At 43.8% G+C, this 13,610-nt stretch overlaps 1 protein-coding gene across 1 annotated transcript in view; it reads left to right on the forward strand.

Moving 5' to 3' along the window:
- The window catches only part of LOC142316936 (cytochrome P450 2C8-like), a 107,932-nt gene extending 95,231 nt beyond the window's left edge, over positions 1-12,701 (forward strand). The window contains exons 7-9 of the mRNA XM_075352719.1: positions 8,350-8,537; positions 11,445-11,586; positions 11,706-12,701. Coding sequence (XP_075208834.1) covers positions 8,350-8,537; positions 11,445-11,586; positions 11,706-11,905 — 530 coding nt within the window. The 3' untranslated portion in view covers positions 11,906-12,701. The remainder of the gene's footprint in view (positions 1-8,349; positions 8,538-11,444; positions 11,587-11,705) is intronic.
- The last annotated feature ends 909 nt before the right edge of the window (positions 12,702-13,610 follow it).

Raw genomic sequence — 13,610 nt, forward strand, 5'->3', positions numbered from 1 at the left:
GATGTGTGCTGCAGCTACATGTGCACAGAGCAGGGAGCAGCGCACACTGCTTAGCGCTGGCTCCCTGCTCTCCTAGCTACAGCACACATCGGGTTAATTAACCCGATGTGTCCTGCAGCTACATGTGCACAAAGCAGGAGCCGGCACTGACAGTGAGAGCGGCGGAGGCTGGTAACAAAGGTAAATATCGGGTAACCAAGGACAGGGCTTCTTGGTTACCCGATGTTTACATTGGTTACCAGCCTCCGCAGAAGCCGGCTCCTGCTGCCTGCACATTTAGTTGTTGCTGTCTCGCTGTCACACACAGCGATCTGTGCTTCACAGCGGGACAGCAACAACTAAAAAATGGCCCAGGACATTCAGCAACAACCAACGACCTCACAGCAGGGGCCAGGTTGTTGCTGGATGTCACACACAGCAACATCGCTAGCAACGTCACAAAAGTTGTTCGTTAGCAGCGATGTTGCTAGCGATGTTGCTTAGTGTGACGGGGCCTTACCCTCTTGTGTTTTATCTATCACACGATCTAGAAATCCTATTTGTGCGCTATTTGGGGAGTGGAGGTTAACTAAAGTACACCGGTTGTTGTTTATCAGGCATGTTAAGATATGATATCTGCGTTTGTCATCCTTGACTTCTGAAAGGAATTTAAAGTTTAGGGAATTTTTTATTATAGTGATGACTCCTGCTTTTTTTTTGTCCTTCAAGGCTGAGTAGATATTTGAATAGTTCTTGTGGGAGAAATTTGGATGATTCATCCTGGCAAATTTTGATTCTTGAATGCAGATAATATCTGCATTAGAGGATTTAATCTCTTTCCAAGTCAGGTAACGTTTTGCTGGGGAGTTTAAACCTTTCACATTGTATGACAAGATCTTTGTTGTCATGGCGTTATCAAAACACTCGAGTAATAAAGTAGTAAGGGGCACTAGAGACTTGGATGCCTGGATGTCAGCTGCCAAACTCTGAGAGTCACTTGGCACACGCGGCTGGGACTGATTGTTTAATGGGTTTTCTGGAATCCGATGGACTGAGAACACCACGGCAATTACCCCTCCACAGGTGGCAAGATTAGTCTGGAGACAAGCCAAGAGGGTGGTACACTTCGAAGGGGTGGTGGCGGAACTCCCATTATGGGGGAATAGCCACTTCCATACTCTGAGAGATCACCCCTCAGCACAATTCTGGGCCACTCACAGCGTCAATGCATTAGGTGATCTTTTTGTCCCGGGAACCACAACCTTCAAGTCCTTTGAACAAGTCCAGATTGAATATAATGTTCCAAGATCACAATTCTTTAGATACCTGCAGATTCGCACAGCGATTCAATTCCACATACAGAACATTGGAGTGAGGAAATTGATATCATCACTTCCTATGATAGGTATTCTAAAATCACAAGGACCTCGAGGCCTCATCTCAGCTATATATACTTACCTGTTGTCGGTGGGGGTGGAGTCGGACCCCTTGCCAGCCCAGGATAGATGGAAATCTCTAATTCCCTCTCTACAGGGAGAGGAATGGAAGAGATATTGGAATCTCCGACTGCGGTATCCCCGTCGGTTAATAATAAGGTGATTCAATGCTACATTGTCCACCAGGCATACCTTACTCCAACTCGATTATTTAGTATGGGCCATTCTCGTACATCGGAGTGCCCGAGGCGTCATCTCTCAGGGGCAAATTTCATACATATGATCTGGAGCTGTCCTAATATATCCTCGTATTGGAGGGGAGTGACATCTCTGCTGACATCGATGTGTGGATTCCTGTTTTGTGTGACCCTTTGATATGCCTGTTTGGGGGGTGGAGGAAGAGTCCTGGGATCATTACATGACAATATTCCTCAGAGAGGCATTGTTTCTGGCTAGGAAATTAATAGCTTTGAGGTGGATGGGAGATTCGAATCCAACTGTACGGTCCTGGGTCAAACTAGTCAATGCAACCATAGTCTATGAGCGGGTGGTATATTATAATAGGGGGTGCCCGGGAAAATTTAACAAAATCTGGGGTTTGTGGAATTCTTCTCCAGACACACTTGCAGAGGTTGGATGGAGATTATGCGGATAATGATGGTTCCCATTAGATGTTGGGATATGAACCCTTGTCCAACGGTATATTGAGATATAATAATGCAATGTGGCTCTTGTTGTTGTTCTTTCTTTCTTCCTTTTTCTCTTCCTATTTCTATCTTGTTTTCAAAATATGGTCATGCTGATGGATAGAGCTGTTCTTATGCTCAATATAAAATTATATATATATATATATATATATAATATATATATATATTTATATATGCAAATGATAAGAAGTATGGATAATAACATTGTTCTATCTTAACTACTAAAGATATTATGGACTTTATATGACTTTTCATTGTTATATTCAAATATTACTATCTATATACTGAGCTATTTTTATATGGCAAATGTCAGTTGTACATGTTTGAAATTGTTAATAAAACGAAGTTAAAAAAAATTAAAGTAGTAAGGGAACATGGGGAAGAGAATTTGGAAGGATGAAAGATGAATGAAGTATGAGAGAAGGGTAGAGGGGGGTAGAGAGTCAGTACTAAACAAAGGCGGAGTAAGAGAGAAAAGAGAGAGAAAGAAAAGATAACAAGAAACTATAATTACAACAGAAGATATAAGATCTATTAAAAGCGAAAAAAATGTATAAGAAAAAACCTTATTTAAAATTAAATTTCCTTAGCAACTAGTAATTTCCTTCACTGTAAATAGATATGTCAATACAAACAGGTTAATAAAGTATTTTACCTATAAGTTTACAACAATAAGTATCAAACACCTATAGAGGGTATAATCGTGGAAAGAAAAAGCAAAAAAAAAAAATTCCTTTAGGGTTGTTTCCAAAAAAAAAGGTGGAAAGGAACCTCAAGTAGGCAATAGTTCGTGGAAAGAAAGGAGGATAAAAATAGGTTTTCCCCCTTTCCGATAATGACTTATTTTTAAAAAAATAATTAATGAAGCTCCAGTATAAGCTCATTCAGAAATCCTGTCCTATTAAGTTGACTATGGTGATGTAGATGATTATATTCCAATAATAGTTTCCTATGGATACGTTGGGGAGTCCTCTTGAAGATGAGCATCCTAAAAGGAATAATGGAAGGCCTACTGCGTGTCCATCCGACAATCTTCTTATAGTCGATTGACTGTAGAAAAGTGGGTAATTGTATTCCAACAATAGGACCATGGTAGTCAATCAGGATAAGTTCTTATAGACAAGTAGTCCTTGTAAAATAAGACAGTATTTGAAAAATTTATGTTACAAAATTCTTTTGTGAATTGTGCAGATTTATAATCCTTGGTGTAGTATAATTTTAATATTTCCAGGTTCATTTGAAAAGCATCTCAGTGAGAATCAGGTTTTGTGCTGTGGATCTTCACTAAGGCAGGCTTTGCAAACTACGATATCGCAGGTGCGATGTCGATGGGGTCAAATTGAAAATGACGCACATCCGGCATCGCATGCGACATCGTAATGTGTAAAGGCTCGATGATACGATTAACGAGCGCAAAAGCGTCGTAATCGTATCATCGGTGCAGCGTCGGCGTAATCCATAATTACGCTGACGCGACAGTCCGATGTTGTTCCTCGTTCCTGCGGCAGCATACATCGCTGTGTGTGAAGCCACAGGAGCGAGGAACATCTCCTACCGGCGTCACTGCGGCTTCCGTAGGATATGCGGAAGGAAGGACGTGGGCGGGATGTTTACATCCCACTCATTTCCGCCCCTCCGCTCCGATTGGCCGCCTTCCGTGTGACGTCGCACGACCCGCCCCCTTAACAAGGAGGCGGGTCGCCGGCCAGAGCGACGGTCGCAGGGCAGGTGAGTCCATGTGAAGCTGCCGTAGCGATAATGTTCGCTACGGCAGCTATCACAAGGATATCACCGCTGCGATGGGGGCGGGGACTATCGCGCTCGGCATCGCAGCATCGGCCTGCGATGTCGCAGCGTGCAAAGTACCCCGTAGAGTCGCACTAAGCCTTAAACCTTCCTCAGGAGTATAAATTGGAGTCATTTTGTTCTTAATCCAGTCCAGGAGTTTTGTGGGGAAACCCCATTTATACAGAATTCCCCACTCCTGTAAACGTTTTGTAGTATCTGTAAAAGCTCTCTCTCCGGGACGCAATTATCTCTCTAGATAAGTCAATGAACACCTTTATTTGATTATATGACTCCGGAAGAAATCTGTTGTTTCTCAAGTATCTCAAAAGAATCTCCTTGGTACTAAAGTAGTGAAGTCTTAGGCCATGTGCCCACGGGAGCTTTTTGCTGCGGAGTTTGCCACGGAAAACCTGCGGATTTATCTGGATTTTCCAGATAAGTCCGCAGGTTCTAGTATGTACAGGCACTCCCCATGTTACCCTATGGGACATGGGGAGTGTCTGTGTCCACGCTGCGGAAAGTGCGGCTGCGGAATCTCCTGCGGAGATCCCTCAGCCGCACCTAACTGCATGTCAATTATTCATGCGGATTTACTTGCGGAGATCCCGGCCCTCCGCTATGGAGATAGAGGCCGGGACGTCCGCAGGTAAATCGCGTGCAAGTCCGCATGTTTCCCGCAGCTATTCCGCTAGAAACTCGCAGCTAAAAACAGCTGCGGATGCCGGTGGGCAGCTGCGGGAAACATGCGGCCGTACCTGCGAATATATCCGCAGGTACGAGCTCCCGTGGGCACATGGCCTTAATATAACGTCTCTAGGTAGATCAGATGGTACAGTTCTGGGTTTTGGAAGTCTGTGTATTCTATCGATTGTTAATTCGGGCTCTGACAATCCAGGAATGGCTTTACGGATTAGATTTTTAACATAGTCTGCTAGGTTATTATTCGATATGTTTTCCGCTATGCCCCTCAGTTTTATGTTGTTTCTCCTAGATCTATCCTCAAGATCTGCCACTTTATTTTTTAGGGTTGTTAATTGACTCTGGATGTCACTTTGATTTTTAGAGAGTTCTTCAGTCTTGTTTTTGACCTCTGCAATTCTGTTTTCATTGTCCGATATCCTATTGTTGACCGCCTGAAGGCTATCTTGTAACATTTTTGTCTGTTTGCTGATTGCCAAATCAATATTCTCATTAATGGTGTTGAGTAGGCTCCCAAAGAAAACCTTGATATCGTTGTTTCCGAATCCAAGAATACTATCCAGTTTAGCCAATGTCAGAGGATCCCTGGCAGGAGACATAGAAGCAATAGAGTCTATTGTAAAGGTACCGTCACACATAACGAGATCGCAGCTGAGTCACGGTTTCTATCAGGTCGCATCATTTTCGGGATCGCTGGTAAGTCGTTGTGTGTGACTGGGCCTTTAGCCTTTGTTTATCTGGGCTTGTCACTTCTGAGTCATCACTAGAATCTGAGATTGAGCTATAAGTAGCAACATGTTTTGTGGAAGGGTTTTCTTCATTGTCTCCTGCTTTTCTTTTGAGTGAACCTGATGTGTCCATATCCATATGGAAAGAGGTCGATGTGTCCAGATTGTCATATGTAGAAGGAATCAGCTTAGTGGGTTTAATGTATTGTTGTTTATTACTATCATTTGACATCCCCCCCATCTTGGTGTGACATGTTGATTTTACCTATTATCTCGTTTTGTTTTAAACAGTCTTGATGGTGCGGGGATATATGATTGTTTTGTGTTTTCTTATGAGATATTTCTCCTTCCAAAGTTGTTCCTTTAAAAGAGTCACTGTTTGTTTGGGTTACCATATTTGAATTAATCCCGAAATCTCTTGGGTCTGCCTTTAAGGTGTTAATCCTAGGACTAGGATTATTTTTTTGGAGTTTTTTACTCGTATTTAGATTGAAGGTTTTCTTTGGAATATATACTGGTTTCACTTTCTGTTTAGTGTCTTTATCCATCTTAATATGTTTTGGTGTACTGCCCCTTTATAATAATAATAAAGTTTTATTTCTATAGCGCCAACATATTCCGCAGAGCTTTACAATTCACAGGGGACATGTACAGACAATTTGAGACAATACAAAAAAAAACAAAAATTAAGATACCAGGAGGAGGGGGGCCCTGCTCGTAAGTTTACAGTCTATGAGGAAATAGGGGAGGCACAAAAGGTGAATGGGGGAGAAAAGCTTGTTATATATGGTCCGGCCATCGATTTAATAGGGAATTCAAAACCAGCTGCATGAACCCGTCATCGGCCAGAATTTAGACAGGTACAGGGGACAAGAACTGGAAGTAAATTTTTTATGAAGGGCAGAAAGGGTCTAGATTAGATCAGGGCAGTGAGGTTATAGGCTAGTCTAAAGAAATGCGCTTTTAGGGCCCGCTTAAAGGTGTGAATGTTGGGAATTAATCGGATTTCTCTTAGTAGTGTGTTCCAGAGCATAGGCGCAACTTGTGAGAAATCTTGAAGACGGGAGTGGGAGGTTCGAATTGTTGAGGATGCCAGTCTTAGGTCATTAGCAGAGCGGAGGGCACGGGTGGGGTGATAGATGAGGGAGGAGATGAAGGGCGGTGCAGAACTGTGATGGGCACAGGTGGGGTGATAGACAGAGATGAGGGAGGAGATGTAGGGCGGTGCGGAACCGTGGAGAGCTTTGTGAGTGAGAGTGATAAGTTTATGTTGGATTCTGTAGCGGATGGGCAACCAGTGCAATGACTGGCACAGAGCAGAGGCATCAGTGAAGCGGTTGCAGAGGAAAATGATCCTGGCTGCGGCATTCAGAATGGATTGGAGAGGGGAGAGTTTAGTAACAGGGAGACCAATTAGTAAAGAATTACAATAATCCAGGCAAGAATGAATGAGAGCCCCTTTAAATATTGGCTTAAATATATGGATTATTTCGTAACCTTATGGTATGAGGCGGGGTTCCTTTAATATTTTTATTACGTCCTCTTACTAGTGTAGGAGCTGGATCAGCCTAGCTACGTTGAGTTGAGCTGTCAGATCCAATGTAAAGTGCTTTCCTGGATATCTGCCGCTATCAGCTATATCAGATCCTCTGGCTGCCACATATCATTGGACACCACCAAGTCCGCAGCATATTGGATAGGAGGCAGAGGTTTACACAATTTATTAATGACTTTTACTGACTGTCACACTTGTTCTTAAGCTCTTTTGTAAATAGTGATGAGTGGTAATATATTCTTTATTGATAAGAGGCTGCCATCTTTCCAACGTAGCTATGAGTTTTACTTTCACTTTACTTCAAAGCGTTGTTATGGCAACAACGCTTGCTGTAGCTCGAGCTCAGTTCTTTAATGGGCCTTTTAAAGTTAATAAAATCATTAAATTATGTATGTATGTGAGACAAAAGTTTTTTCAGCTGGTCTAAAGGCCGCTTTACACACTGCAATATCGATACCGATATCGCCAGCGTGTGTACCCGCCTCCGTCGGTTGTGCGTCACGGGCAAATCTCTGCCCGTGTCGCACAACATCGCGCGGACCCGTCACACTACTTATCTTCCCTGCTATGTCGCTGTGACCGGCGAACCGCCTCCTTTCTAAGGGGGCGGTTCGTTCAGCGTCACAGCGACGTCACAGCAGCGTCACTGAACTGCCGCCCAATAGAAGCGGAGGGGCGGAGATGAGCGGGACGTAACATCCCGCCCACCTCCTTCCTTCCGCATTGTGGCCGGGACGCAGGTAAGGTGAGCTTCCTCGTTCCTGCGGTGTCACACGGAGCGATGTGTGCTGCCGCAGGAACGAGGAACAACTTCGTTATTGCTGCAGTAACGATATTTGAGACCCCCATGTCACAGATGAGCGATTTTGCACGTTTTTGCGACGATGCAAAATCGCTCATAGGTGACACACGCAACGGCATCGCTAAAGCGACCGGATGTGCGTCACAAATTCCGTGACCCCAACGAGATCACGTGAGCGATGTCGTAGCGTGTAAAGCCCGCTTTAGAGAAGATTCGGTGTTTCAGTGAGACCAGAGCAGAGCTTTATTAGGGGGGTGTGAAGCAGTAGGAAGACAATTACAGTGTAGTACAATTACACTTACATCACCTCACCAACTTCTGTCTTTAATATCTCAGCTATCCCAGCTCCGATTTTGACAAGGTAAATTTAAACAGTATCCTGGGGATCTCCAAAGTCCAAGGAGTCACTAATGTAGAAGGATCACAGTCTTGAAATTTTTAATATCGTTGCTTTTGAGGAAATCCAAGGGAGCTCACTTTCACTTGCTGCTACGTCATTGGCTCCGCCCATGAGCCGCCTCATGGTGCTATAACTTTGTAAACATTGTAAATTGCTCCTTTTTCTATGAAGTAAATGCCTTGAGAACCTTCACTCTCTACGGTGTCTTATTGCTGATCTATCTCTAGACTTTGCATTGTTTCTATGTTTTTCCAGCTAAAGTCCAGCAGGAGATCGATGAGGTTACTGGGTCAGCACATGCTCCTGAGATGATGGACAGGGCACAGATGCCGTACACCAATGCTGTCGTCCATGAAATACAGAGGATCATGGACTTGGCACCGGTGGCTCACCCTCATGCGGTGACCGAGGAGACCCAATTCCGAGGATACACCATCCCTAAGGTACAGAACCTGTTGGACTATGACCCATATATTTAATGTTTTTAGGCTGCTCTTCAAGCTATTTCTCATCCCAGTTTTTGTAGCTGAAGTCGATGGACTCACATGAAGGGGATGCAGATCCAGGGTCACTCAGTTATAGTTCTTCATGGCCCAATGTTGGATGAGATTCGAGACATTGGCCTCTGATTCTCTCTGGTCAGACCTTATCTGGAATACTGTGTCCAGTTTCGGCACCACATTTTAAAAAAGACATCGAAATATTGAAGCAAGTTCAGAGAAGAGTGACCAGGATTTTGATTAGACTGCAAACAATGTCCTACGAGGAACAGTTAAAAGACTGGGAATGTTTAGCTTGCAATAAAGAATACTAAGAGTAGACTTAATAGTTGTCTAAAAATATCTGAAGGACAGCCACACTGTAGAGGGATCATCCCTATTGTCATTAGCACAAGGAAAGACTAGAAGCAGTGCAATGAAACTGAAAGGGAGAAGATACAGATAAGATATTAGATTAGACTTTTTGACAGTGAGAGTGATCAATGAGGGGAACAGGTGGCCACAAGGGGTGTTGAGTTCTCCTTTAATGGAAATCTTCACACAGAGGCTGAATTAACATCTGTCTGGGATGGTTTAGTGAATCCTGCATTGAGCTGGGGGTTGGACCCAGGAGGTCCCTTCCAACACTATTGTTCTAGTGATTCTTATCTTAAACTTGATAAGTATAATTTATAGTGACCTACACCTATGGTTACATATTATTACAGGATTAAATTAGGGGACAGCCAGAGGGGGATGACTTCTTGTGATCTAGATTCTATGCTTCACTTAATACATCCCAGACCTGTGTTTTGCCTTTTTTGCTGCTGCATCACACTGGTGACTCCTTTGCAGCCTGTAATCTATTAGTATACTCAAGTTGTTTTTCCTTGTGCTGTTGCTTAAGGTACTGTCACACATAACGAGATCGCTAGCGAGATCGCAGCTGAGTCACGGTTTCTGTGACGCAGTAGCGATCCCGTTAGCGATCTTGTTATGTGTGACACCTACCAGCGATCAGGCCCCTGCTGTGAGATCTCTAGTCGTTGCAGAATGGTCCAGGCCATTTTCTTCAAAGGCGATGTCCTGCTGGGCAGGACACATCGCTGTGTTTGACGCTGTGTGACAGGGTCACAGTGACTGCTGAGATCATTATACAGGTCGCTACTGCGACCTGTATTGTTCCTGCATTGCTGGTAAGATCTGACTGTGTGACATCTCACCAGCGACTTACCAGCGATCCCTATCAGGTCAGATCGTTTTCGGGAACGCTGGTAAGTCGTTGTGTGTGACTGGGCCTTTAGTTTAATTCCTTATCTAGATTCTTCAGAATCCTTTCCCTGTCTTTAGTGTCCCATATCCCCCCTAGCTTTGCATCATCTGCAAATTTGATTAGTTTATTTACACTTCCCTTATCTAGATTTATAGAAATGTTGAACAACACTGGGGCCAATTGGATGCACAACCATTTATTACAACTCCACTTATAATCACTGAGCCAGTTATGAATCAACTCAACCGTAGCCTTGTCAATCCCACAGTAGTAAGGCTCTCTGGTCTGTAATTTCCTGGCTTCATCTTCTTTCTTTTTTTGAAGATAGGGACATTTACTATTCTCCAGTCTTCTGAGACGTCTACTGTTGTCCAGAAACTTTCAAAGATTTTTCAATTTCCTCTGCTATCTCCTTCAATACCTGCGGTATAACTCATCTGAATGAGGAGATTTAAATTTCTTTATATACACAGTCAGAGATAGACTCCCCATTATACGCAGTCAGAGAGAGACCCCCCAATTATACACAGAGATAGACACCCCCATTATACGCATTCAAAGATAGACTCTCCATTATACACATTCAGAGATAGACCCCACCGTTACACACATTCAGAGATAGACCCCCCATTATACACAATCAGAGATAGACCCCCCATTATACACATTCAGTTATAGACCCCATTTGGGCACATTCAGAGACACCCTCAATAGACTCATTAGTAGATAGAAGACTCAGCGTCTGGCCACGTGTGGGGGGTGAACTGTTCTTAATTAGGCCAGATGTGTGGTTTCTTTCATAAATGAAGAGAAGTTAGCCATTGTCTCATGTCAGACTGATCAGAGCCCTATCGTCTGTAAATGTGGATTACCTCAGTGCTTCTGACCACATAATTCAGAGGAAAATGATGCAGTCAGATTGAAATAGCGACCAATGAGAAAGCAGCCATCTCCAACCACTTCTGGAAGACCCAATACTGAATTGAAAGCTGAATGGTATAAAAGGGCCTTGCTTCTGTCACCAGATGGATATATTCTACATGACCTCAGCTCAGTAGCTACAGTTCCAGCTGGGGGGAAAACTGCTTCAAGATTAATTGTACGGGATTTCAGCGTAGGATCCATGGTTCCAGCTGCAGGTTCACAGAACTGCTTCATGGCTCAACATTGAGCTCACAAATATGCTTAGAGAACAGAGGTTGAAACAACTCCATGTCTTGCAGTATTTGGTCAGCTTTATAAGCTTGCAACTATCTCCTCTCAGTAGGCGCCTGTCAAAAGCAGGATGCTGCTGGACTGAAATATTTGGCACTAGAGGGTAAGCAGAAGGGTGAGATTTTGTCACTTGTACCATTTTGTGTTTTGCTGGGAATGTACAATATGTTTTTGCCTGTTGGGGACCAATATAGTCTTACCAATGTGTGATTCCTTCACCCTTTGTTGTCAGTAGTGTTCTGCCCATGGGGAAAGAAATCAGGCATTCAGTGGGATGAGCCCTGGTCCATGCGATCTTTCTGAAGACCAGGCCAGGCCAGCATATGAGAGAACTCACTGACCCGATAAAACTTCCTTTCACTATATAATGCTTCTATCTTTAGGGGACAGCAGTGATCCCGTTCATATCATCAGTGCTGTCTGACCCCACCCAGTGGGAGACCCCAGAAGATTTCAATCCTGGGAATTTCCTGGATGAGAAGGGACAGTTTCAGCTAAAACCAGCCTTCATGGCTTTTTCTGCAGGTGAGGCGTTTCCTATAAATTTGAGTTAATTGATACAAGGATGAGGGTCGGGTAATGTTCCTGGATGTATTAATATGTTACACCTAAGAATAATCAGCTGCGTATAATCTCTCTGTCAGGGAAACGGATCTGTGCCGGGGAGGGCCTGGCCCGCATGGAAATCTTCCTCCTCTTCTCCGCTCTGCTTCAGAAGTTCACCTTCACCCTCCCCCCAGGAACAGAACGTCAGGACTGGAATAAGCTAAAGCAGGACAAGTTCAAAGCCATGTTCCTCTCTGAGGTCTGTGCTGAACCTCGGGCTGTGTCCTCCACCACCTAAAAGAAGACATGAGGGCGAGCGGCTCCTCCAGATTACACATGGAAATGGCGCGTGCCGATAAAGTTTCACTATTGTATAATAGAAATGAAAAATTTCAATTATTCGTCATTTTCAAGATTTATGCTTGCTCACAGCAAATGGGAACCATTCTTACACACATCATATACCCTGTCCGGATCCAGTCCTAATCACACAGCTGAAGACTTGTGGCAATGTATCAGAGTAGACAATCCTCTATGAGCTAAAAATATCGCAGCAGTGCAGTGCTGGACTCCAGACTACTAGCTCCTATCTACTCTGATACAATGCAACAAAATGTCAGCTGTGAAAGGAGGACTAGTCCAGGAAGAAAATTAAATGTCTGGAGATGAGCAAGAGTTTCCATTCACTGATTGCAAACAAGGACAATGAAAGTGGCAAAGAACCGACACGAGAAGTGGTTTAGAGAATTGCAGAATTACAATGATATCCGTACTGAAGACGCGATGATTATTTCAATTCTGCTAATAAAGAATTCCGATATTAAGGGGGGTTTCTAAAATCCCCCCCCCCATTATAAGCTGTATTCCAATAACAATAAATGGACATATGTGCAATGTTAAAATCCAGCCAGCAGCCATTCAAGCCTCATCGAATCCTGTCCCAATTTTAGGTTTGTCCACTAATATCCCATCTGCTATGTTGTAGCTATGTCCAGAGAAGTACTATCCTGCTCGCTGAAATATAAACACTGAGATCTTGCTGATTGAAATTTTACCAGCCCACTAATATAGCACCCACGAGATTCTGCCTACTGAGATGCGACCACACAAAGACCTTCCTACTGAGCTACCACCACACAAAGACCTTACTACTGAGCTACCACCACACAAAGACCTTCCTACTGAGATACCATCACACAAAGACCTTCCTACTGAACTACCACCACACAAAGACCTTCCTACTGAGATACAACCACACAAAGACCTTCCTAATAAGATGCCACCACACAAAGACCTTCCTACTGAGATACTACCACACAAAGACCTTACTACTGAGCTACCACCACACAAAAACCTTCCTACTGAGATACCACCACACAAAGACCTTCCTACTGAACTACCACCACACAAAGACCTTCCTACTGAGCTACCACCACACAAAAACCTTCCTACTGAGATACCACCACACAAAGACCTTCCTACTGAACTACCACCACACAAAGACCTTCCTACTGAGATACCACCACACAAAGACCTTACTACTGAGCTACCACCACACAAAAACCTTCCTACTGAGATACCACCACACAATGACCTTCCTACTGAACTACCACCACACAAAGACCTTACTACTGAGCTACCACCACACAAAGACCTTCCTACTGAGATACCACCACACAAAGACCTTCCTACTGAACTACCACCACACAAAGACCTTCCTACTGAGCTACCACCACACAAAAACCTTCCTACTGAGATACCACCACACAAAGACCTTCCTACTGAACTACCACCACACAAAGACCTTCCTACTGAGATACCACCACACAAAGACCTTACTACTGAGCTACCACCACACAAAAACCTTCCTACTGAGATACCACCACACAAAGACCTTCCTACTGAACTACCACCACACAAAGACCTTACTACTGAGCTACCACCACACAAAGACCTTCCTACTGAGATACCATCACACAAAGACCTTCCTACTGAACTACCAC

The sequence above is a fragment of the Anomaloglossus baeobatrachus genome, chromosome 6, assembly GCF_048569485.1.
Source record: "Anomaloglossus baeobatrachus isolate aAnoBae1 chromosome 6, aAnoBae1.hap1, whole genome shotgun sequence".
NCBI classification, from domain to species: domain Eukaryota; kingdom Metazoa; phylum Chordata; class Amphibia; order Anura; family Aromobatidae; genus Anomaloglossus; species Anomaloglossus baeobatrachus.